Source organism: Leucoraja erinacea, chromosome 5, assembly GCF_028641065.1.
Source record: "Leucoraja erinacea ecotype New England chromosome 5, Leri_hhj_1, whole genome shotgun sequence".
Classification (NCBI taxonomy): Eukaryota; Metazoa; Chordata; class Chondrichthyes; order Rajiformes; family Rajidae; genus Leucoraja; species Leucoraja erinaceus.
Window position 1 is genome coordinate 44,509,403 of NC_073381.1, and position 27,564 is coordinate 44,536,966.

Genomic DNA, 27,564 nt, shown 5'->3' on the forward strand with positions numbered 1-27,564 from the left:
GAAGTGAAAGTCCCCCGACCTCTTTTGGTTTACATAAGTGTTTTTTTGTGATTCTATGTGATCTATAGTCCCAAATATAATTAGTAATATTAGAGTCTAAAAAATATATATTTTGGTATATATACCGGTATAGACTGAAATAGGTATAGTTAGGCAACTCTTTAAATCTGCTAATAAACTTTGTGGCAATTTCTGTGGTGCAGTTCTTTTTAATTTTGTTTTGAAAGCATTACATTAAATAATCATGATAGCTTCAGTGCATAATCTGAGGAATTGCCTTTTATTATTTAGTATCTGCTGCTAAGTGGGTTTTTTGGCCGCTACCTGATGAAGATAAACAAGATATATTAGAGTTTAACTTAAGTTTGTGGTAACGTTCTCTGGACTTTTAGAATGGTTTCATATTAATGGATCACAAATATTTACGATACGATACAATACAATAAAACTTTATTCATCACCGGAGGGAAATTGGTCTGCCGACAGTCACAACACACAAGTTACACAAAAGCTTGAAATTAAAACTGAAAAGAAAAAGAAAAAGACAAGCGACTGTTGGCTGGCTGCCATGTGCACAGTGCCTTCACCGGAACAAACAAACAAACACAGACTTATCCCCTGGGCAGAGGATTCTAATCTTGAGCCCCCCTCCCCCACAGCGGGTCCCCCTTTGTTCTCCCATCATCCTTCACGGAGGTCCCCCTCCCCCACACCGGCTTCCCATTGTTCTTCACGACGGCCCCCCATGCCGGGTCCCCATTGTCTTCCCCTCCCCCCTCACGAGGCCCCACCACCACGAGGCACTCCTTTTTGCCGAGACCCCCACTAACGCCAGGGCACCCACTGCCGCCACCACCACCGAGTCTCCCGTTGATGTTACAGAGTCTTCTGTTACCGCTCCTGAAGCTCCCATCGCCACCACCGCTGAGGCTCCATCGGCCCAGATAGGCCTCGCTGCACGGCTTCACTGCAGTCCCCATGGAGGCCTGTGGGGCGAGTCGGGCCTACCGGGGACTGTGGTCTTCGGCCGTCGTTCTGCTCATTGGCACCACGGTTGTTCGGTGGGTGGATCCGGCCCGCACTGCTCCCTAGGACACTCCTCAGTGTTTAAAAAATACTACATTAACTGTGACGGGAAAATGCTAACCATTTGATCTATGTGGTCAGCAGACATTCATCCTGCTGTGAACAATTGCTACGTGTAGTTTTGAGAACTAAGTCCACAGATTTAATGCAAATCTTAGCAAACAAAGCAAAGCCAGGTGTGGTCCCCACTCTTGGCAAGGAATTGAAATGAAGTTAGCATGGGGATACTAGGTTTTTATGCTCTGCAGTTTCAGAGCCAGTTAATGCAACATCATCGATATCCAAGCCACAGAATGGAGCACTTAATTGGTGTAGAGGTCCAAAGAGACTTGTGGAGTCATGCACAGGTGCTAAAAATAATCAGCAAAGCTGAAGACTGGGAAACAAGTTATTTTCAGCTGTACCAGGCACTGGTTAATACCAACATTAAGGACAAAGTACAGTTCTGGGCATCATATCTTAGGAACAATATACAGGTACAGCACGGATTTTCCGGCGGTGACTGATGGTCCGGCACCTCCTTTAATCCGTACAATATTACGATATGGAAACGATTCTTCGCAGCTGCACTACACGCGGTTGCCCCGGCTTCCCCCGTCATTAAGATGTCCGTGGAATCATCTTTCTCGTTTGAATTTGATAGAGAGCGTGTATGAGCCTGGGGGCTGCGATTTGCCCAATTCTGGATGAGGTGAGTGGGTCCGGTGGGGGGGTGACAGGTGGAGAGTGCAGCAAAGCAGTCCCTGAACAGCAGTGAGCAGTACTTTAAGTTGTGTGCTGGTGACTCTTGTTCTCGCGTCTCCTGCCTTTCCCTTTCCTGTTCTCTGGATAAATCAATAGTTTGAGCGGGGTCAACAACCCGCGTTATGATTATAAATTATTATTACATGACCTCTATTGGTTCGGTAATAATCCAGCAAGGCTCTGGAACTAAGGGCGGTGGATCTGTACAATCTTTGGAAAGAGTGCAGCGTAGACCTGGACACTAAGGGTGAAATACAAGGAGAGATGATAGAAAGCCACTTCTTCTGTAGGTTAAGCAACAAGTTGACTGGCTTGTGCAATATATTGATGGGATTTGACAGGGTGTGGCAGTGAAAGTGCAACTATTTTTTACTGTTGGCGAGTCCAGGAAGTGGAAACTCAGTCTAAAAATTTGAGCCAGGCCCAACTGAAGTCAGGAAATAGTCCGACCATATACAGTGTGGGGAGTTTGGAACTCTTCTCCAAATGCCAATTGACGATAGGCTACACGTTTATTTTAAATCCAAGATTGATAAGTTCGTAAGATAGACACAAAACGCTGGAGTAACTCAGCGGTTCAGGCAGTATCTCTGAAGAAAAGTAATAGGTGAAGTTTTGGGTTGAGACCAGATCGATTCCATTTCGCCAAAGAGATGTGGGACAAAGGCTGGTGGGTGGATTTAATCAGTGACCAACTGTGATCTCACCAGATGAAGGAACAGGCACGAGTGGGCAAGTGGCCTCCTTAGGTTGCAATCTTCACACTGAATAGTGAACTTCAGAGGCAGTAGACAGCGCACTACAAATGTCTACAGCTCCAGTCTGGAAGGAGCCAGATAGACAAAAGACGGCCATGAGAATACATTTCTTGCCTAGCTCTTATGCTGACATTAAATGAGGATATCTTTACTGAAGCACGTATGGTGCCACACAGTGTGAAATGCTGAAGTTCAGAGAGGAAAACTGCTCAGTCAACATCCTGATGACCTTCAGCTGATAGCTCTCTTCCCCCTTCCCTCTTCCTGCTCCTTTTCCCAGCCTGCATGCACTCTCCGTACAAGTACATAGTTTCCTGAAAGTGATGGCACCATAGATAGGCTAGTGAAGAAAGCTTTTGGTATGCTGGCTTTCATCAGTCAAGAAATATTGGATATTTTTAAAGCAGAGATAAATTCTTGATTACTATGGGTGAAGAGGGTTATGGAGAGAATGGGGTTAGGTGGGAATGATAGACAAGCCATGATTAAATGGCGGAGTAGACCTGTTTTGTGGGCCGAATGGCCTAATTATGCTCCTATTACTTATGACCATAAATCGAGTTATGTTGCAGTTGTACACGACATTGGTATGTCTGCGCTTAGAGTGTTCAGTTTTGTTCAGCCTGTTGGCGGTCAGATGCCATTAAGCTGGAAAGGGTGCTTAATGGATGTTGACATCCTATGCGCTTTGTCCATGTTTGAAAGACATTTGGACAGATATCTGGATAGGAAAAGACTTAGCGGAATATGGGGCAGGTGCATGTAAATGGGACTAGCCCAAAATGGCAACTTGTTTGGCATGGACAAGGTGTGCCAAAGCGTCTGTTTCCTTGCTGTACAGCTACATAACTAAAAATCTCCCAAAGATTGGTCAATCCTTCAGTCTACCAGTTTGACCTCCCTCTCTCTCCCTCTCCCTCTGCCTCTCCCCCCCTCCCCCCCCCCTCTCCCCCCTCTCTCCCCCCCACTCCCCTCTCTCTCTCTCTCTCCTCTCTCTATCTCCCCCTCTCACTCCCCTATGGAGAGAAGGCTACCTCTCTCTCTCTCTCTCTCTCTCCCTCTCTCTCTCCCCTCTATCTCCCTCTCTCTCTTCCCCATTACCCCTTCCCATCTCCCCGTTTTCCTCTTCCCCTCCTCCTCCACCTCTTCCTTTCTCCCTCACCCTTCCCCTCCCCTCTCTCTCCCCCTCTCCCCTCTCTCTTTCTGCTATAACTCTCAGAATATGAGGATTTTGTAAATATACTCTTATCCTCCATATCAACCCATTGGCTGCACAGTTCCCAAAGTCCGAAAGCAGTGTTCTGGTCTTCTGCTGCTCCCTGTGTTCTGGCTAGAGACACCTATTTTCAGTCCAGGTCATGTTTTACAACTGCATTAATCCTACAAGAAAACACATATTTAGCGATGATTGAGAAATGTTAGTCCACAGCCGTGAAGCAGGACATGCCACACTGAAAATGAGGCGAGTGTTCCAGAAAAGATGGCGGTTGTGCAGGAGTGGGCGCCGTCTCTTCACCTTTTTTTAATTTTAAGTCCTGTTAAAAAATGTTAGTTAGTTAGTTGGAGGTCTTTTATGTGGTGGGTGGGGGTGGGGAAGGGGGAAACTTTAATTCTTAGTCACCTACCTGGTCGGAGAGGCAGCATCCCTCCAAGCTGCTTCTGCGCCTCGTCCTCGCGGCCTACCATCGAGAATGGAGCGGCGTTTCCTGTCGGGACTGGCCGGGACTACAGCTTCGGCGGCGGCACAGCGCTGGGATACCAACAGGGAGCGGGCGATGCCTTACCGGGTCGCCGTGCGGTAAGCTCCGGAGTGCTGTGGCCGCTGACTCCTAACATCGCGGAGCTGGGGCTGCGGGCATCCGGCCGCGGGCGGCGCTGGATTTGGAGTGCCGCGGAGCCAGGGAGCGGGTTCGCCAGGGTCGGAGCTCTAACCGGCGCGGCCTGAGGGCTACGAGTGCCCCGGTCTCCCGTCTCCAGTCTCCGGGGAGGAGGCAGCCGCTCCAGACTTTCCTAGCCGCTTGAGGAATTGTTTCACCCGACATGTTTCACCCGACATCCATCTTCATGGCAAGAGGGCCCTGAAAATCATCGGACTGGCTGCAAGGCCACAAATGGGCCCCGACCTCGGGTGTTTCAGAGTACGAGGACTTAACTTTCTGGTGCCTTTCCTCACAGTGGACATTTTTGATTCTGCTGTGGGGGGACGTTTGTGTTGACCTCTATAATGTGTTGTGTCCATTTTCTTTATTTTTTAACCTTTTTCTCTGGTTTGCATGGAAACTTATTATCTAATTTATGTAAAGCACTTTGGTGTCAATGCGAGTTGACTTACTTACTTACTAGATCTCTCCCAACTCTTCTCATTGTCTTCACACCATGCTCCAACATTACTTTCTAGAACATACATGTTCCCAATTGACAGCCATAGTCCTTGTTAAAAGCACACTTTCTCTTGTCAGGTACTGAAGCCAAGTGTAGATAATGTGATGGGACCAATGTTGTATAGAAAAGTGTCGTTTTTGGAGCAGTGATTTGTTGCCATTTACCTGTTTCTAAACCAAGAGGTTTCTGCCTTGTCCAGTCTGGTTTTGTCATCTATTCTACTTCTCATGTTGGAATTGTGTTGTTTTGAATGATTTCCAAAATGTTGCTGTTATGTTTTGTTTGGATTTGGTCAACATTAAGTAATGAACAAGCAGTTCACAAATTGTTACTGGCCGAAGCAACTGGCGTTACGGAAATCAAGTGAATGGCAAAACATGGGTCCAAATAGAAGAAAACTCACACCAACAACATCTCAAAAAAGGAGCTTTGATGTGGGTTTGCCGTTGGTTCTCAAACTTTAGGATTGAGTGTGTTGAACACAAACAAGTTGCAAATATGTTATCTTGATTTAAAAAGCCTTTACATCTTGACCCTCCATGCTGGTGGAACAATTATTTCCAATAGTATACTCAAAAAATTGGGTCATCCTACCCGTCTGAAACTGAAAGGATAATTTCTTCCTCAAGAATTAGAACAAAGAGAGCCTATTTAAGGAATCGCACCAATTGTTGATTTGATATGTGTACAGGTATCTGCTGTGAAATAAGTTGATACAAATACATCGATAGATGCTCCTGAACACATCATCAGTGATGTAACCTGGGGTCATTGGGTGTCTCGGGTCTTTCAACATCAGACACCCTCACCCAGGCGACCCAACCGTGGTTGATCAGACCACGACTTGTGTTCAGGTGGCATTCGCTCCTCCCCATGGACCTCCTCTCCTGATCCAGAGCCATCTCGACGCCTTCTCCGCTGCCTCTGCGGTGTTCTTGATGGCCCTTCTCCTTGCCACTCCGTTGATGCTCAGTGCACTCAAGTCTTTGTAGAGCGATTGCCCTGCAAAACCTCTGTAGCCAACCTCGATGGGCATACACCTTGACTGCTTACGGCAGTCTATGACCAGCTCATCATACTTGGCCATCTTCCTCTCGTGGGCCTCCTCCAGACGGTCCTCCCACGGCACTGTCAGTTCCAACAAGACGATGTTTTTGGTTGCCTCTGAGACCAGGAGGATATCTGGCCTCACGGCGGTCGTGGCAATGTGCTGTGGGAACTTCAGCTGTTTCACCAGGTCTATGGAAAGCTGCCAGTCCTGCGCAGTCGCCAGGATTCCTGACAGATTCCTGGCTGCTGTGGTTTTTGGCAGCTGCACTCCGGCCTTCACGAATGTGATCATCTGGGTGGTGGGGCGTTCTCGTCGACAGCTGCTGATTCCCATGCTGATGGCTTCTGCAATGGGTTTAAGAACCTGGTCGTGACGCCATGTGTACCGGCCCTGCCCAAGAGCCTTTGGGCAGCAGCTCAGGATGTGCTCCAACGTCCCCTTGCCTGAGCATTGCGGGCAATCTGGAGATTCCGCTTTGCCCCAGATGAAGAGGTTCGATGGGCTGGGCAGGACATCATACACTGCCTGGACCAGGAACTTGATGCGCTGTGGTTCAGCCTGCCAGAGCTCAGTCCATGTGACTTTTCGGTCCATGGCCTGCTCCCACCTTGTCCAGGCTCCCTGCTGCCTCAATCCAACTGCTCTGGTAGACCTCTCCTCCTCCACCACTGCCCTCACTTCCTCCTGGACCAGCCTGCGCCTCTCCTTCCCCTTGGCCTTGTCAAACTGGGGAGATGGGAAGATTCCCAGGCCAGCTCTTCCCCGAGTCACTGCTCCCACCAGGACTCTGTGGCGTATCCGAGACTCTGCTTGCAGCACGGCTTCGCCGGCTCTCCACTTCCTCCCAGTTTTCACCTCCACCCCTGCTTGAGCCACCTTGGGGTCGCTGGAGTCCCTGTACAGCATCACCTCTCTGGCCCGAGTCACCTTAAACTCCTCCTCCAGGGACTTCAGGGGCAGCTGGAGCTTGGTGTTATTTCCGTAAAGGGCGATGCTGCTAAGGCTCCTGGGCAGTCCCAGCCACCTTCTGAGAAAGCTGCTGACTTTCCTCTCCAATCTCTCTACGATGGATATTGGGACTTCGTAGACAAGCAGTGGCCAGAGTATCCTTGGCAGGATACCATGCTGGTAAATCCATGCCTTGAACTTGCCGGGAAGCCCCGACCGGTCCACTGCTCTCAACCAACTCTCCAGCTCCTGACAGGTTGCCTGGACAGATGCTGTATCCTTCAGGCTGCTGTTAAACACCTTGCCAAGACTCTTCACTGGCCTTTCGGAGACAGTTGGGATTGGTGTCCCTTCGATGCTGAAGCGGAACCTGTCCATGACTTTGCCCTTCTTCAGCACCAGTGACCTTGATTTTCCTGGCTTAAACCTCATCCTTGCCCATCCAATCAGTTTCTCCAACCCCTGCAGGATCCACCTGCTTCCTGGCACTGACTCAGTGGTGACAGTCAGGTCGTCCATGAAGGCTCTGATTGGTGGTTGGCGCATTCCTGACTTGGTCCGAGGGCCCCGGCACTCTGGCTCAGCAGACCTGACGATCATGTTCATCGCCAAGGCAAAAAGGATCACAGAGATGGTACAGCCTGTGATGATCCCAACCTCCAGTCTGTGCCACTCTGATGTTACTGACCCTGATGAGACTCTCATGCTGAACTGGTTGTAATAGTCCAGGATGAGATCTGCCACTTGGCCCGGCACATGATGCTTGGCCATGACTGTCTGGATCAGCTTGTGCGGGATGGAGCTGTAGGCGTTGGCCAGGTCAAGCTAGAGCACTGTCAGGTCTCCCTTGTTCTCCCTGGCTTCTCTGAAGAGCTGGGTCACCACTCCCGTGTGCTCTAGACACCCCGGCACTCTAGATAAGCTTCCCTTTAGCACTGAGCTGTCGATGTAACAATTGCTGGAGAGGAAGTTGGTCAGCCGCCTCGCCACCATGCTGAAGAAAATCTTGCCTTCAACGCTTAGCAAGGAGATGATTCTGAACTGATCGATCTTCCTCCTTTGGGATCCAGACTCCTTCAGCGAATCGCCACTGCTGCGTCAATTTTCGTAAGTAAGTAAGTAAGCTTATTGGCCAAGTATTCACATACAAGGAATTTACCTTGGTGCTCTGCCCACAAGTAACAACATGACATACAGTGACAGTTACGAATGACTCAGAAAACACTAAACATTCATAATAATAAAACATTAATGAGAAAACACCATTGATCAAGCATGTGGACCAACAAAATACCAAATAATTGTTTATTTTTTAATGATTGTGAATTATTTAATTATATTAGAATCCAATGTTAATGGTCAACAAGGTATATTTTCATAGATAAGAATTCAATTGATTAAGGTTAAGGTTATGATTATGTGCCTTAATCACATAATCCTACATTTACATGTTTTCTGTGACACAAGCAATCCCAGTGATAATTATATCACGTCAGTCCCTCTATGAAGAGTGAGTTGGTACAGAAATATCATGATGGCCTACTCTTGCTTTAATGTGGCAGATTTCTAAATAAAATAGATGACACTTAATTAATATCTTCATTTCAGCTTTGTAAGATTCCACAAAGTGGAGATGACATGCTTTTGGATTATATTAGTTCTTGCCATTAATTTTGTCCTTTCACAAATGATTTTGTCAAGTTAAATTAAAGAAAGAGGAAGTGTAAGTGAAAAATATAACGATGTCATCATATAATATATGTTTGGAATATTTTCAAGTATTATTAGTAAATCATAATGAACATTCAGAATTGTTTTCAGCACATATTTGAACAGATGCATGTCACCAACAAAGATGCTGAGAAATATAATGGTGGTAAAAGTACAAAACGTATTTTAAATAAGTATTTTAGAGGAATAGATACTAGGCTGGCCATAGATAGGTGTAGGGATAAATTGGGTTGGGGTAGTAGGTGATTTTAATTTTCCTAATCTTGACTAGGACTGTTGGAGTGTCAAGGGATTACATGGGGTAGATTTTTTTTAAATGTTCAGGAAAGATTTCTCAAGCAATATTTAAGTGGCCCTTCCAGATATGAGACAACACTTGACAATCCTTTGGGAAATGAGTGTAGTGTCAGAGGGGGAGCAGTTTGGGTCGAGTGACAATAATTCTTTTGGTTTTTTAAAGTTATGAAAATCGATAGGACTGGTCCACAAGTCAAAGTGTTACATTGGTGCAGACCTAATTTTGATGCCATTGGACGTGAACTGGCAAAGATTGATTGTGAGAGGCTGTTGGAGGTAAAGGTACATCTGGCAAGTGGGAGGCTTTTAAAGTGATAAAGGGAGTTCATATCCAACATGTTCCTGTTAGAGTGAAGAACAAGCTGATAGGGAATCTTTGTTGATGAGGGATATTGAGGTTTTATTCTTGAAAAAGGAGAGATATGTCAGCTATAGGCAGCTGTGATCAAGTGATTCAACGATTCCCACGAAACGTATATGTGATGATGGAGTACACTGCCACATTGAAGCTATGGACAGGAAAGCACACCGATGCCTATACTTCCTTAGAAGGCTTAGGGAGTTTGGCATATCCCCAACAACTGAACTGAACCCTCAAAAATCTCTACAGATGCGCCATAGCAAGCATTTCATCGGGATGCATCACAACGGGATGCATGGTCTGGGAACAGCTCCATCCAAGACCGCAAGAAATAGCAGAGAATTGTGGATGTAGCCCAGACCATTACCCAAACCAACCGCCCTTCCATTGACTCCATTTATACCTCCCGCTGCCTCGGCAAGGCCAGCAGCATAATCAAGGATGAGTGTTACCCCGGTCACCCTCTTCTCCCCTCTCCTATCAGGCAAGAGATACAGTAGTTTGAAAACGCACACCTCCAGATTCAGGGACAGTTTTTTCCCTGCTGTTATCAGGCAACAGAACTATCCTCTCGTCAGTTAGAGTGCGGTCCTGACCTCCCATCTACCTCATTAGAGACAATTGGACTATCTTTAATCAGACTTTACTGGACTTTTATTTTGCACTAAATGTTGTGCCCTTTCCCCTGTATCTTTACGCTGAGGATGGCTTGATTGTAATCATGTACAGTGTTTGACTCATTAGCATGCGACAAAAGCTTTTCACTGTACCTCGATACACATGATAAAAATAAACTAAACTTAGGCTCAAGGGGATAAGAGATATCCTTGACAATAAGATAAAGACGAATCCGAAAAGATTATTAAGTACTAGACCAGGGGTCGGCAGCCTACGGCCCCTGGGCCGAATGTGGCCTGTAACCCAAAATCATGTATTTTTTCCCCCGTAATCATCCAGCCTGCCAACTGCAGCCGAGCGCCGAGCTCTGGCTGTACCGCAACCTGCGCAAAGCCGCCGGCACAGCTGCGCACCTTCTGTGAACACGTTTAAGAAAGAACTGCAGATGCTGGAGAAATCGAAGGTAGACAAAAATGCTGGAGAAACTCAGCGGGTGAGACATGCAAAGATTGCATGAGGTTGCCTCACCCGCTGAGTTTCGCCAGCATTTTTGTCTACTTTCTGTGAACACGTGATTTGATGCCTGCCATCTGGGACGGGATGGGGGCGGGATCCATGTGTACACGCGATATGTGTGGCCCGCAATCCGCTCACAGACATGCATCCTGGCCCCAATGCAGAACAAGGTTGCCGACCCCTGTACTAGACTAAGTGGGACCTGTTGGATCCCTGTCACACGGGAGGCCTGGAGCCTCAACGCAATCGTTCCCCAACGCAATATTGCACCGCTCACCCATTCCCCCAATGCAATCCGTTCCCCCAATGCAACCCATTCCCCAACGTAATATTCCATCACTCACCCCTTCCCCCAATGCAATCTGTTCCCCCAACGCAACCCGTTCCCCCAACGCAATATTTCACCACGCACCCATAGCCCACAACTGCATTGGTGCAGCTCATTTAGCCTTATCCTCCCGCACTCCCTCCCCCTCCTCTTCATCCCTCTTCTTTCCCCTCTCTTCCTCCCCTCCCCAATCCCTCCATCACCACTCCCTCCCTCACCTTTCCCTTACCCTCCCCCCCTCCCTCCCTCCCTCCCTCCCTCCCTCCCTCCCTCCCTCCCTCCTCACTCCTCACTCACTCACTCACTCACTCACTCACTCACTCACTCACTCACTCACTCCCTCTCTCCCTCCCTCCATAAATCAGCTCCCCTCCCTACCCTCCTTCTATCTGTCTATCCCACACCTCCCCCACTCCTCACCTCCCTCTATCCCACCCACTATCCCTCCAGACCTCCCCACTACCCCCCTTGCCCTCTATTCCCCCTCCTCCACTCTCCCTCCTCACCTCCACCACTCCCTCCCTCCCCTCCCTCCCTACCCCCTCCTCTCCCTCAAATCCCCCCCTCCATCTCCCTCCTCATATCCCCATGATCTCGAGGTTACAGCCGTCAGCCTCAGAACCAGGCTCAATGCTGGGTGAGTGACAGCGGACGCGGAGAATGGTGAGTAAGATGGCAAAAAATCGTAGCACTACCTTGTGCCGTTTTTGCGCAAATAGAAAACTATGCAAACAGGAAGATAACAAGATCAGAATTTTAGTTATATATAGATATTAAGTACAAAAGGCTGGGAATTGGTCCCCTCAAAGATCAATGTGGTTGTTTATATGTGGAACCATCGGAGATTGGCGAGACTATATTTACCATGGAGAATGTCATCAAAGATATTGAGCTCAGGGAAGAGAACAATGATGACCCGAAAGAAGAAGTATTGGTGGTCTTGAGGAGCATAGACAGATGAATGCTGTGGGCCTAAACTGAGGACGTTGTCGGAGCGTGGGAAGAAATTGCTGGGGCTCTGGCAGTAATTGTTGTGTGTACATAAGCCAAGGATGAGGTAGGAAGACTGGAGGGTGGCTAATGTTGCATCTTTATTTGAGAAGGGCTGCAAGGACAAGCCAGACTGGTAAACCTAACATCACATTACATAACAACATGGTGGGAAAGTTACATGAGGCATTTTGGCGCTGACAGGATCTGTCTGCATTTAGAAAGGCGAGGACAGCAAAACTTCCTGCATGGAAAAATAATGTCTCACAGATTTGATTAAGTTATTTGAAGGTGACTCAGAGGATTGATGAGGGCAGGGTTGTTGATGTTTTTTACATGAACTTTAGCAAGACTTTTGCCAAGGTCCCACATGGTGGGTTGGTCCAGAAGGTTCGATCACATACCATCCAGGGTCAGCGAGCAAATTGGACACAAAATTGGCTCTGTGGAAGGAGTCGATGGGCAGTTAGTTTTCAGATTGGAAACGCGAGGCAGTAGTGTATCGTAGAGATTGATGTTGGCATCCCTTGTTATTTGTCATTTGTACTATATATATATATATATAAGGGCTTTAGCCCTTTAGCTTGTGGCTAAAGGGATCAGGGGGTATGGTGAGAGGGCAGGTACAGGATACTGAGTTGGATGATCAGTCATGATCATATTGAATGGCGGTGCAGGCTCGAAGGGCCGAATGGCCTACTCCTGCACCTATTTTCTATGTTTCTATGTTTCTATATGTGTGTATATGGATATATATGGGTAATATATATGTGTGTATATGGATAAGCTGCCAGTGGAAGTGGGCACAATTACAATGCTTAAAGCACATTTGGACAGATACGGGATCAGTCTGAAGAAGGGTTTCGGCCCGAAACGTTACATATTTCCTTCGCTCCATAGATGCTGCCACACCCGCTGAGTTTCTCCAGCACTTTTGTCTATCTAGGACAGATACAAGGATTGGAAAGGCAGAGAAGGATATGGGCCTGGCACAGACAAATTAGATTAGTTTAGGTAGGTACGATGATCGGCATAGTTGAGCCTGTTGAAAGGCCTGTTTCCATGCTGTACGACTCCGTGCCTTTATTTAACTGTTATTTTCTTAATCCAATATATTAGTTTAACTTGTGTCCATCCAACTGTAAATAATGATGTTGAAACAGTGCGAAAACAGTATGGTTTCATCCACAGACCATTAAGTACATTGATAATGATAGGGTCAGTTTAACTTCCCAGTGATAGGAGTAGAGTCATGGTTTTTATTTTACTGAGAGCAGCAGCCTGATGAAATGCTCGGTGAACACAAATTTCAAAAGTAGTCTCATGGACGTGTTTTCCTCCATAGCCTGTATCTAATAATACCCACTGGTGACTTTGCAATACATTTAGGTTTAAACACCTTCCAATCTCAGCATCCTATTTTTTAGCATACGGTATATCTCATAACTTTACTTTAGAGATGCAGTGTGGACACAAGTGCTTTGGCCCACCAAGTCCACACCAACCAATGATCACCCCATATACTAGCATTTTCCTGCACACTACGGGCAATTTACAATTTTACAGTAGCTAATTAACCTACAAACCGGTACGTCTTTGGAGTGTGGGAGAAAAGCCATTCGTACACAGGGACAACGTACAAACTCCGTACAGACATCATCCATGGTCAGGATTGAGCCCAGGTCTCTGGCACTGCTAGACAGCAACTCTACTGCTGCACCATTGTGCCACCCTTTTGTAAAATAAAATCTTACTTCTTTTGATATAACAGTACCGACCGTGATGCAGTCACATGGTTGAAAGTAATCTACCACCTACAAGAATGCTCTGTATTCAGTAAACTCCACCACTTTAGAAATTGCAATAATGCCAGTCCGTAATGTTGACCCTACTTTAGAAACCTTGTTTGACAACATGTGAATAGTTTGATAATGGGCCATGAAAACTGAATATTGAATTAATGTGTATAGATTAAATACATGCAAGCATGCAGCTGAAAATCGACAAATCTTTTGCAGTAATTTGTCAATGGCAAATCAGAACTTATGAGAGACAAAGCGTAGATGAAAAATGATCATAGATTATAAGACTACTCTGTGTCCACTGATCAGGCTGCTGGCTCTTAAAAGTAAATTCTGTGAGTGAGCTTCTTTCATTGGAAACTGAAACTGACTATTTATGACATGTTTGCTTAATTCAGGCTATATGGGTGAAACATTCTGTTTTTACACTGTGTTTTGGCACCACCATTTACAGTAAGATGGAAATGAGTTACGGTTATAGGTAGGATTAGGAACATTTTAATTAGAAACTCCTTTAGTCTCTTGTGTTTATATTGTTAACTTCATTTCTCTGATTCAGACAGAACAAAACATCCATTTATTTGCAGAAAAATCTACAAATCAAGTAAACGCAACTCGGGTTTGGATTTTACGACCATCTTGTTGCTTAGCAAGTTCACAAATATTGTGGCCCGCTTGAAGCATAGTACCATGTTACATCACTTTTATTGTTAATATATTATAAAATAACTGTTCTGTATACTTTAAAGTGTAAACAAATCTAGTCTGTTGCTCTTGAGGAGGCAGTTCTTTTAGAGGCATTGGTAAGGCCACAAAAAAGTGTTACCAGTACTTTTCCCTGGATCTCAAGATGTAAAACTAGGCATTTTCGAAAAATGAGGTGTGATGGAACTCACAGATGAGTTATTTAATAATTAAGAGCTGAAATAATCAAGAATAAAATTAAATCTGTCTATCTGTCTATCTGTCTATCTATCTATCTGTCTATCTATCTATCTGTCTGTCTGTCTGTCTGTCTGTCTGTCTGTCTGTCTGTCTGTCTGTCTGTCTGTCTGTCTGTCTGTCTGTCTATCTATCTATCTATCTATCTATCTATAACTAAAACTCTGATCTTGTGCTCTTCGGGTTTGCATGTTTTTTCTATTTGCGTGAAAACAAGTTTTGTTCCGATCGGTGGTATATTGTAAAAGTTAGCGTGGTTTAAAAATCTTTAAAACTTCGCCGCACTGATTGGCCGGCTCCTCCGTCAAATTAAGCTGAAGAGCCTGGCCAACTGCTGCAACCTTGAGATCCTGGGAAGTGAGGAGGGAGAGTAGGGGGGGGAATTGATGGAGCCGAACGCTAGTGGAGCCGGGCACTGTTCTGGCCGGGGCCGGGCGCTGGTGGGGCCGGGTGCTAATGGGGCCGGGCGCTGGTGGGGCCAGGGTCAGGGCCGGGCGCTGGTTGGGTTGGGCGCTGGTGGGGCCGGGCGCACTGCCCCCCAGCTCCAGCCCCTTCCCCTATGGACCCCCTCGCTGGCTCCTCCCCTGTGATACCCCCTCTCCCCCATGGCTCTTCCCCTGTCTTTTCTCCAAGCTCTCTCCCCCCACACCCCCCTCCCCCGCCCACACACCCCCTCCCCCGCCCACACCCCGTCCCCACACCTCCCCCCCCACCCCCCTCCCCCTCCCACACACCTCCTCCCCACCCCCACCCCCCTTCCCCTACCCTCCCCCATTCCCCTCCCCCTCCTCCCCTCCCAGGGAGTGCTGGGGGATGAGGGGAAATGAGCCACAACTGCGCAGTTAGGGGCTATGGGTGAGTGGTGGAATATTGTGTTGGGGGAACGGGTTGCGTTGGGGGAACGGGTGAGTGGTGGAATATTGCGTTGGGGAACGGGTAGCATTGGGGGACCAGGCCTCCCGTGTGACTGGGATCCAATGGGTCCCACTTAGTCTAAATGTCATTGTCAACAGCATACACAACCGTTCTCTGATGGTTAAGATCCTGCTGTATAGCTATTTCAACAAGTTAATCGACAAACATATTGCTCAGACTTTCATGTATTTTCCAGATTTCTGACATCACTATTTAAAAAATGAGTGTAAATGAGTTTCCACTCATTCAGAATGATAACAGGTTGCAATGGGAAATGAAAAACAAAATGAATCCTCCTTATAAGGAGAGTGAAATCATTACTTTGCTCTGTTGCTCAGTAGCTCACGGTGGAAATTACTTGCGGTCGGAATTAGTTGTGAAAGAGTGAAACGAGTCTTTAGTTGATGGTGAAACTGTACAACTGTTTTAAAGTGTATCTTGAGCATTTTTTTGCAAGTAATATTGGCTGTTGAGACAACATCACCAAGTGAGTGATTTGAATGAATGTTTAGAAGTGCTGCAATCAATTTGCTGAATAGAATTATTTGTTTGAACCATGGTGTAAGTTGCAGGTTTCTGTGAAGTTGCTATGCCAGTCACAACTTGACGCAGTTTGAGCAGAACTTGGGAAAGGCACATTTTCCAAATAATAAATCAGTAAAAGACATGGTGGAAATGTTACAACCAGTGCTGGTTGCTGAAAGTTTTCCAATTTGTTGCCAAATTGCCGACAAAACAAGAATCTAATCTGAGTTTGGATTAAATAGCATCTTGTATCAAAGACCTTTGTGGGCCAAGAATTACGATACAGAGGGAAACCACTGTGAATTAAAGTATTAACATAAAAAAGATTGGAACAGCAGTGGAGTGAATGGAAGCTTGGAACAATAAATGCGCAGTCAGTAGTCTCATGGATGTGATTAAATCCTTTTCCGCCTGAACTTTCAGCAGCTTTGCACAGCAATGAGCTTGGGGTCTGATTCTGGGCATTCTGATTGGTTTGTCTGTGTGCATGTGGACAGAGGGAATGTGTGAGAATAACAAACTATTCAATAGGTCTAAGCTTTCTTTCCGAGCTATTGGTTTCCATGGAGATACAAAAGCCAGGGGGTGCTGAGTGGCAGAGAAAGGAGACCAGACCGTGAGGTGCTGCAATAAGAACAAATTCAATTTTTCGGCTTTAATGAAAAAAACAGTGGAAGTCTGAGCAAACACAAGTGTTCATTGTGTGCTAGATCAACAGAGGCTGTAATAGTTCAGTTCCATTCACTGAAGTCTAAATATAAAATCATTGTCACAATGCAAAGGTAATTATTCAAGACATTTTTTCATGTCTGAGTGGTTGTGTGTGCTTCATTACATCCACATGAAGACATTTCATATCGACATGCCCAAAGTCTGAAGACTATGTTGCCTGATTAGTATTTAAGAGGAAGCATTTTCCTGCCAACAAACGTACCTCGCAACCATTCGAGTCACTGGCAACGTGTTCACCAAACTCTGGGCTGAGGATGATTGCCAGCGGCATAAATAACGTATCTTTAAAATGCCAAAATGCGAACCACCTAAATGTCTCAGCAAATGCAAAAAATGACATTGATCTGTTGAAAGTGGATGGAGCAACGCCTTTAATTTTGATGATTCCAGTGGAAAGTATTTTAAATACATAAAGCTAAATTTGACAACTGAAAAGATTAACTGTTCGTGGCCCATTATATTGATGGACCCTAGTGGTTTGTAATACTGCATTTGTATATTGATGCTGCGGCATGTTTTTAGTTGAACTCTGAGAAGTGTAGTGTACTTGGGAGTTGAATGGCCAATCTGACAGCATCTTGAGTTCTGGCAAGCAGCGTGAGACCACATCAAGGAGATAGATTTTCAAAGCTCAAGATTCACATCGACTGCTGTAAAACCATCTTTTCCGAGTTTAAATGAGGGGTGTTGTTTACGATACTCTGGCGTGACACTTACAGTACTCCTGTTTAATGGTGCTCCTAATTTCTAAACTTTCAATATGAAATTCAGAAGGCCATCAATGGGTCACAATGACCCTTGCATCCATTTCTCCAAACTATGATCCAGTGACTGCAAAACTCTTGCAAAAGTTACTGAATAATATTTTAAAATATGTGAGGCGGTTTCTCTATTTTTTTTTCAGTTTTTATATTCATAATCAGTTGAAAAAAAAAATATTTTTCAAACCTCAACATTAGTTCAAATGATGTTGCATTCAGTTTGTTACTACAATTCCCCTGTAATTTGAATGTTGTTTGGTTGTCAAAACAACAACACAAAGGGGAACTGCAAAACAGAATGATATTAGTTTGTCACCTTTGGTTACAAGAGTAGGGGAACTAAGAAGAGTAAAAATATATATATTTTTTTTAAAGCAGTTTGTGTCATTGCCTTTTGCGTCTCCAATTAGGAGCTGTATGTCAACATTGGTAATTATTTCTTAGTTCATTAATTTTCAGCAATAAATCTCACTTCTGATTCCGTTTCATTTTGGGGTGGGAAGGGAATTCTGCAAAGTTTGTCAGTTCAAGATTCAAGAGTGTTTAATATGTACTGGCAACTGAGCAATTAAATTCTTAGTTGTCACAGCTTTAGAAGTCCATTAACACAAAACACACAGACAAATACAAACTAATCAATAATGTCAATTTTAATTTGCCTACATCAATTTGAATTTTCTGTTGAATTTGCAGTTTCTACCTTGGGTGTAAGGGGTGTAGGGAGGAAATGCAGATGCTAGTTTAATCCGAATATAGACACAAAAAGTTGGAGTCTCAGCGGGACAGGCAGTATCTCTGTAGAGAAGGAATGGGTGACATTTTGGGTGGAGACAAGGGGAGTAGGTGGGACAGTTTCAGAGGATCTGGATTTGAAACCAAGCACTTATGATTGGCCTTGCCTCTTGCCTGATGGCATGCTGCATTGAGGTCTGATGGGCTTTATCTCTGTTTATTTTGTGGATGAGGCATTTCTGGCAAGGGCAGCAATTACAATATATCACTAATTTTCCAAATGTTTGTGAGCTATCTATGAATATACTCTCACAGCATTGTTAAATAAGAAGTGACAGGGCTTAGACATAGTGCCATTCAGCCCATCGAGTTTAGGCTTGCCGCAACCTCATTCCCATTCCCTCAGTTATTTCCCTGTTCCTATCCTATTCCTTCTCACTTGCCCATCAACTCCACTCAATCATCCTGCTACCCATTGTACTGAGAATAATTTACAGTTCCCAGTTTACCTAATGGCATGTTTTGGGGGGAGTGGGAGGGAACTGGAGCACCTGGGGGAAACTCACAGTCATGGATAGAGTGTGCAAGGTAGACACAAAATGCTGGAGTAACTCAGTGGGATAGGTAGCATCTCTAAAGAGAAGGGATGGGTGAAGCTTTGGGTCGAGACCTTCAGACAGATGTCAGGGGAGTGGGCGGGACAAAGATAGAATGTAGTCGGAGACAGTAAGACTGGTGGGAGAATTGGGAAGGGGGAGGGGATAGAGAGGGAAAGCAAGGGCTAATTGAAGTTAGAGAAGTTAATGTTCATACCTCTGGGGTGTAAACTACCCAAGCGAAATATGAGGTGCTGTTCCTCCAATTTGCGCTGGGCCTCACTCTGGCAATGGAGGAGGCCCAGGATAGAAAGGTCAGATTGGGAATGGGAGGGGGAGTTGAAGTGCTGAGCAACCGGGAGATCAGGTAAGTTAAGACGGACTGAGCGGAGGTGTTCAGCGAAACGATCGCCGAGCCTGCGCTTGGTCTCGCCGATGTAGAGAAGTTGACACCTGGAACAGCGGATACAGTAAATGAGGTTGGAGGAGGATCAAGTGAACCTCTGTCGCACCTGGAATGACTGTTTGGGTCCTTGGATGGAGTTGAGGGGGGAGGTAAAGGGAGGTAAAGAGGTAAACGTCACCCATTCCTTCTCTCCAGAGATGCTGCCTGTCCCGCTGAGTTACTCCAGCATTTTGTGTCTACCTTTGATTAAAACCAGCACCTGCAGTTCTTTGTTACACAGATAGAGTGTGCAATGTCCACACAAACAGGACCAAAAGTCAGATTCGAACCTGGATCGCTGGAGCTGTGGGGCAGCAGCACCATCTCATGCCATGCAGCTCTTTCTATCTTTCGTCTTTAGTTTAATTTATTATCACTTGTACCAAGGTACAGTGAAAAGCTTTTGATGTGCGCTATCCAGTCAGCAGAAAGGCAATACATGTTTGCGATCGAGCCATTTACAGTGCATAGATACATGATAAGGGAATAACGTTAAGTGCAAGGTAAAGCCAGCAAAGTCCGATCAAGGATCGTCTGAGGGTCACCAAAGAGAGAGATAGTAGTTCAGCACTGCTCTCTGGTTCTTTGAAACTAACCAGCAATGCCAGGCTGAATCGCATGCCTTTGCATAAACCAGGATACTGCTGAATTTACCTCTACACTAATGTGAACATTAAACTTTATCTATGGGCTACAATGCTGAGAGCTCTGCACTTTGTATCTTCCCATTTACTCTATCTATTGTACTTGAGTTTGACTTGATTGCATTCATGAATGGTATATCTGATCTCTTTGTATAGCATGCAAAACAAAGCTTTTCTCTGTACCTTGGTATATGTGACAATAATGAGCCTAAACCTAATGTATGAATCTTAGAAGGTCTGAGTCTGCGATTAAGAAGCAAGCCTCATTGCATCCTCTCCTTTGTTTAACTGATATCCTTCTTGCTGATCTTATCACTACTCTGACTGACTGTGATCTCAGTATTCGCAGTAATTTCCACAAAACAGTGAAGAAAATGTTAACTTATTTTCTTTTTTTCCATTCACATTAGGTAGAGTAAGTTAATAATGTGCTGGATGTTCTTATTATAAACGTTAAATTCGCCCACTGGCTTTTGATTCAGTATAACATCTAAAAAAATAGCTCATGTTTCCTCTGGGTAATGGTAAGTAAAGCTCAGTGCAGCAGTTGATAAAGAATTCCTAGTCTACGTTTTGGGCTGACTGAAGGTTTATGGCAGTATGAGGCACTACATGTTTTGGTTTCAACGTCACCAACAATTCTTGTTAATAGATCGAATGCTCCACTGATTCAGAGGGTTTCTATTGTTGACAGTAACATGATAGATTACCCATACATCATCACAGGAAATCATTAGTTGAACACTAGACTAAATCAGCCATCCCATCAGACTAAGTGTCAGGCTTAGAGCAAACAAATAGTTTTATGTAAAAGAAACATGAAAAATACAAAGCAATGAAGCATTCATTTTTCTTCCATGTTTAATACAGGCAAATAATAATATCACTAATATCCTTGAGAATAGATTTAAAATGGAAGTATATTTCTTACACTGTCACAAAGTTTAAATGTACAGACTCTTTAACAAGTTAAAAAAAAAAGATAAAACACATACCTCTCATTTCAGCTGTATCAGTCTGTCTTTTATAGATCATCTTACTTGGGGGAAATATGAGCTAATCTCTTTGACTCTACACTGAAGTTAAACACAATAGCCAAATGCAACTTTATGTCACTGGTCCCTGGCCGATGAGAGCTTAATTTATTTTCTCTGTATTATAAGAATAAATATTCTTGACAGTGACACAAAAGGTGCCCATAAAATGCAATTTTTCCAAATCATTTCATTGTGCCCATGCATGTGGGGGACGAGCAGGGGAATGGGACTCATTGCCGAGCTTTGACTGAATGAACACCTCATGACCAGTATAAATTTGTGATTCAGTGAAATGCTACGAGTGGCCTTGGGACTAACACCAGGTCTGCAGTTTTGCAAAACACTGATGAAAAATTTGAAACAAAAATGCACATTGTTGTAGAAATTAAAGAGTTTCTTGGTGACTTCTTGCGAGCAGCAACTTAATGTGAATTTCTGCGGCCCAAACACACCTTAATACTTAAAAGATCTAAATACAAGGTGACCATACAGGAGAAAAATACCTTCACCTGATATTTCCGTGAATTGTGTGTAATTCACCATTCACCTCAATAGGAGATTTTTATAACAAAAATCAAAGTAAAACGTTATTGATGTTGGAAATCTGAAATAATTTCCACATTTTTTTGTTCTTCTATGTCTCGTTGGTGTTTTCTGGATGGAGGTCTCTCTATCAACCATTTGTTTTGCTGCATCCCTCTGCTGTGTTACTGGGACTCATGCTAAGGACATTGCCCTTGCAGTTTTCATATTATCCTCAGCCATGTTGACCAACTCAGTGAATGCTATTCTAAAAGGAAACCAATTTGCTAAAAGTCAATGTGTTCATTTAAGGCACCTCACTGCTCCCCCTCTGTGATTGCTCCTTCCCTCTGACTACGACCACGTCTTCTTACTGTCTCCGCCTACATTCTATCTTTGCCCTGCCCCCTCCTCTGACATCAGTCTGAAGAAGAGTCTTGACCCGAAACGTCGCCCATTCCTTCTTTCCAGAGATGCTGCCTCACCTGCTGAGTTACTCTAGCATTTTGTGTCTACCTTCGATTTAAACCAGAATCTGCAGCTTTCTTACACAGCAATGGTTCATACCAGTGCTTGTCATATTCTACCATTGTGACTGTGTACCCACTGCACAATGCCAAGTTTACAAAGGCAGTGCAATATAATTTAGCCCATAACTTGAATTTGCACTTTCCCACCTCTATGGTGTTATAAAATCTGGCCTATCCAGCTGCATTTATGAAATCATGCCCTTTGGGACCTTCTTGCTGTGCACATGTTTCAGGAATTTTGGCATCTGTATCTTGCTGTGATTACTTTGTAAAAAAGCAGTTTTGTAATACATCATTTTGTATACCTGGCGTTAGCGGGTCTTTCATGGCAGGGCTGTGGAGAAGGCCATAAACAGCTGGGGAACTCGAGACATGGAGGTCATGTCAAACAGAATGAGGAGCCCTCATTAATATTTCTGTTCTGTTTCCCACCCAGGTAATTTCATGTTGTAGGAACAGAATAATGCCATTCGGCCCATGGAGTCTTTTCCGCCATCCAATCATAACTGATCTATCTTTCCCTCTCAACCCAATTCTTCTGTCTTCTCGAAGGCAAATTACCATCTGTTTGGTTGGCTGGGGGGGGGGGGAATCAGCGCCTAATGACCATGGCTGATGGCGGGATAGGGAATAGAGAGACCTGAAAAACCGTGAGAAATCATGATGAGAGAGTAGAGGTAGTGGTTTGGAAATGGGGAGAAAGATAATTAATTCCAAATAAAAATAGTTAATGTGGATACAAGGAACTGGTGGTTTACTAAAAACCATAAAGTGCTGGAACAATTCAGCAGGTCAGGTGTCTGAAGAAGTGTCCCGACCCGAACGTCACCTATCAATGTTCTCCAGAGATGCTGACAGATCCGCTCAGTTACTTCAATTCAATTCAATTCAATTCAACTTTAATGTCATCGCACAAATACAAGTATCAGTACAACGAAATGCAGTTTTGCGTCAGTCCGTAGTAGTTGTACATAAACAGAAAAAAAAACAAGAAAAAAATAGAAAGAGAGAAGATACAGAATAATCAGGAAATACAGAATGATTAAACAAAGGGGGACGGAGGGACCAGAGAAATCTATCGTCGGGACTCCGAGTTCAGCAGTGTGATTGTGTTGTTATAGAAGCTTTTCCTCATCCTGCTGGTACGTGACCTGAGGCTCCTGTACCGCCTCCCTGATGGGAGGAGGGCAAACAGTCCATGGTTGGGGTGTGAGGGGTCTTTGATGATCTTCCCAGCCCGTCTCAGACACCGTTTTCGGTGGAGGGCATCCATGGCAGGGAGCGGGGCACCAATGATGTGCTGCGTGGTTTTCACCACCCGTTGTAGTGCTTTCCTGTCCGCAGCAGTGCAGCTGCTGTACCATACCGTGAAGCAGGTGGTCAGGATACTCTCTATGGTACAGCGGTAAAAGTTGGTCAGGATCTGGGGGGACAGGTGGGCTTTCTTGAGCCTCCTAAGGAAGTAAAGGCGCTGCTGTGCCTTTTTGATCAGCTTGGAGGTGTTGAGGGACCAGGACAAGTCCTCCGAGATATGCACTCCGAGGAATTTATAGCTGGAGACGCGCTCCACCTCAGTCCCGTTGATATGGATGGCGGTATGACTGCCTCCTCTGGTCTGCCTGAAGTCGACAATAATCTCCTTCATCTTTTTGGAGTTGAGGATGAGGTTATTGTCGGCACACCAGGTGGTCAGGTGCTGGATCTCATCCCTGTAGGCTGACTCATCGTTGTCGCTGATCAGTCCTACTACCGTGGTATCGTCAGCAAACTTAATAATGGCGTTGGATCCGTACTTTGGGATGCAGTCGTGGGTGAAGAGGGAGTAGAGGAGAGGGCTGAGCACACAGCCCTGTGGCACTCCGGTGTTTAGTGTTATAGTGGAGGAGGTGAGGTTATTGACCCTAACAGACTATGGTCTGTTAGTGAGGAAGTCCAATGTCCAGTTGCAGAGGGAGGTGCAGATGCCAAGTCCACTGAGTTTGGTGATCAAGCTGGCTGGGATGACAATGTTAAAGGCAGAGCTGAAATCAATGAACAGCAGCCTGATGTAGGAGTTGTTGTAGTCCAGGTGGGTCAGGGCAGAGTGTAGGGCCGCCGATATGGCGTCCTCTGTAGACCTGTTGGTCCGGTAGGCAAACTGATGGGGGTCCAGTGTGGGGGGGAGGCAGGCTTTGAGGTGAGCCAAGATCAGCCGCTCAAAGCACTTTGCAATGACAGGGGTGAGTGCCACTGGGCGGAAATCGTTGAGACTCCCTGTAGCTGACTGTTTGGGCACTGGCACGATGGTTGATGTCTTGAGGCAAGTGGGGACAACACCCTGGGCCAGTGAGAGATTGAAAATGTCGGCGAGGACTGGGGATAGTTGTCCAGCAGTTTGTGTCGTATGAAAGTGGATGATTTGGTAGCTCAGGCAGCATCTGTGGAAAGGGAAACAGAGTTTGCTGTTTCAGGTTGAAGACACATTGTATTTTTTTTAATTTCAGATTTTCAGCATCTACAGCTTTTTGATAATCACTTAATTTCAAATGTGGTCCAAAACGTTGCTATGAATTTGTCGTGAAAAGAAGCTCCTGTTTCTTTCAGGAGCTCAAGTTTCAAAAGTGATTCTTTGTTCTTGTTGTGGACCTAGCATCCAGAGGGGGTTAGTGTTTTGCTTGCAAGATATGTTCACAAATCTCAGTCCTTACATCTGTAACCAAGGGGGAAAGATTCATCTTCGGTTACTGCTTGAATAGAATAGAATAGTTTCTTTATTGTCATTGTAACATGAACCATGTACAACAAAATTTAAAAATGTCAGCCAGTCAGTGCACCATTCAAACATTTCTAAAAGCTAACGATACATACAAGGTAAAATATTAAAAAAAATAAACAACTAAAATAAATATCATGAAAATAGCACGCATAAACACCCAACCCTCCATCCTTCTGTCGATTTCACAGTGTACCACAGTCCCTTAGTATGTATCACCCCTGCGTTCCTTGGCGGCTACATTTAGTGCCTTTATAGCAGTGGGGTAAAAACTGTTTTTAAGTCTGTTTGTCCTTGTCCTTGTAGATCTGTACCATCTGCCTGACGGCAACAGTTCAAACAGGGAGTGTCCGGGGTGGGAAATGTCCTTTATAATACTCTGGGATTTTTTGATGCAGCGGGAACTGTGTAAGTCCTCCAAGGTAGGTAAGGAGAGGGCAGCCGACAATCCTCTGGGCGTTGTCAATGGCCCTCTGGAGCGCTTTCCTCTGAGCCGCTGTGCAGCTGGTGTACCATACGCATACACAGTATGTTAGGATGCTCTCAATGGAGCACCGATAAAAGGACAGCAGCAGTCTCTGATTGATGTTATTCTTCCTGAGCACCCTCATGAAGTGCAGTCTCTGCTGGACCTTTTTCAGCAGCGCAGAGGTGTTCACGCTCCACGTCAGGTCCTCCTCAATATGGATTCCCAGGAAGCGGAAATCCACCACCCTTTCACATTTGAGATCATCACCCACTGAACATGTGGAAACTTCTGCCTTCATGGCCTTTATTATCATAACACTTCTTGTTGTATATGTTTGGGATCAGTGTTTTTGAGGTGAGAATTGTTTTGCATGAATCGCAACCACTTTAAATGATGTTTCTGGGAAGTGTAGTTCTGGATCAGAATCTATCATTTATCCTCCATGTATGGCTACATAAATGCATCCATAAACAAGAGAGTGAATCCATTTTAACTAACTGACTTGCTTATCATTGCATTACTAAATCAGTTTTGTTCCAATTTTGTTTGTCATATTGAAACTTATTGGTGAGATTTTTCATCAAAGTGATTTCATGATTTCACTCAAACTTTGTGGTTCTATTCCTAGGGAAGTTTAAATTGCTGGAGCAGGATCGAGATGTCAGGGAGCCTGTGCAGTATTTTAACAGTGTTGAGGAAGTGGCGAGTGTTTTTCCAGATCGTGTTTTCGTTATGGAGGCAATAACGTTCAGCGTGAAGGTCAGTTCTGCAACAGTCAGATTTATCTTTTCAGAAAGAATTATTAGTTTATATTCTGTGTTTGTTTCCTCATGAATATGACAGATTTGAATTGCCCTTCCACTGGAGAGCTCTTTACCTTGCAAATGATAAAAGCACAGATTTAATGTGTCAACTTCACTGGCTGATCATTTGTTGTGATTACAAGCTGGAAATACACTGGTGTTACCAGTAATTGTTTTGCATTATGAAACTGGATTTTTTAAAATCAAGGTGCCTTTTCTTCTCACTCCATAAAAGGTGAAGCTTGGTAGCAGAGCCAGGCTAACAGTCATCTACTCACAGCTGGAAGCCATCCATTAGCTGAGAGCAGATGTGTGACTTCTGGGGGTGTTGGGAGAGGCAGGGAGGAAAGTGGGCTGGAACATAAGTGCTTTACTGAGAGTTTGCTGCTTTCCTAGTTTTGGCATTGATTTCTGAGGCACTAATAGAACTGCTGCACTTGGTCAACAGGTGGAGAGCAAAACGTACAGTTGTAGAACTAATTCGCTTGAAGCATCAATGCTTTGATTTAAAATTCTGAATGTGTGCTTATGGTTGTCGGTGTTGAAATTCCACCCTGGAGAAGTGGTGTAATAAAAGATAATTCTCACCTGTTTTAAACCAGTCCTCCATGGGTTACACCCATCTCCTGCACTGAACCCTAATGCAGATATCTTGGCTGGGATTATTTAAGTTACTTGCTGCCACAGCAGTGTCACGGCTCTTAGAGATTCCTTCTCATCCACATTCACCATCATCCCCTCCTCGGTTTTGGAATGTATTTATTTCAAAGATATCTGCCTTGAATTTGTATAGAGGATAGATTTTGATGACGTGACTGCACTCACGGGCAGAACAGGGATTGATTTGCCACTCATACATTTAAAGATCACATCATTTATATCCTTTTCAGATCCAGTTTAAAGGCATCCATGTCCTTCAAGATGTTGAACTGAGTTCCTTCTTTCTTTTGCACTCTCCCTTTGGTCCAGACTTTTAATCTAGTTGTCATTACTGTTGATATTGGCAAGGCATGGCCAATGGGACTGGAAAAGGCATCTTGAAACCTTGCAATGATTTGTGAGACAGAGAGGAGTGTGGTCACAGATATTCTGATGGATTGGTCGGTGTGGGTTACTGACCATAAGGTACACTTAAGCTAAAGAGAGAGTAAATCATTTGGGAAGATGGAGCGATATCCTATGATTTTTGGAAATCAGACATTTCTACTGAAAAGTCACACTGGCCCAACAAAAGTTGGAGAAATAACCATATAACCATATAACAATTACAGCACTGAAACAGGCCATCTCGACCCTTCTAGTCCGTGCCGAACACATAATCTCCCCTAGTCCCATATACATGTGCTCAGACCATAACCCTCCATTCCCTTCCCGTCCATATAACTATCCAATTTATTTTTAAATGATAAAAACGAACCTGCCTCCACCACCTTCACTGGAAGCTCATTCCACACAGCTACCACTCTCTGAGTAAAGAAGTCCCCCCTCATGTTACCCCTAAACTTCAGTCCCTTAATTCCTCAAGTCATGTCCCCTTGTTTGAATCT

At 44.8% G+C, this 27,564-nt stretch overlaps 1 protein-coding gene across 4 annotated transcripts in view; it reads left to right on the plus strand.

Annotated features, from left to right (window-relative positions):
- Positions 1-27,564, plus strand: part of gareml (GRB2 associated, regulator of MAPK1-like) — a 164,670-nt gene that overhangs the window by 99,538 nt on the left and 37,568 nt on the right. For 3 of the 4 annotated variants that reach the window (XM_055635479.1, XM_055635480.1, XM_055635482.1), the window contains exon 3: positions 25,843-25,973. The exons of the other annotated variant lie outside the window; for it this stretch is intronic. In XM_055635479.1, coding sequence (XP_055491454.1) covers positions 25,843-25,973 — 131 coding nt within the window. The remainder of the gene's footprint in view (positions 1-25,842; positions 25,974-27,564) is intronic. 4 annotated transcript variants of the gene reach the window in all.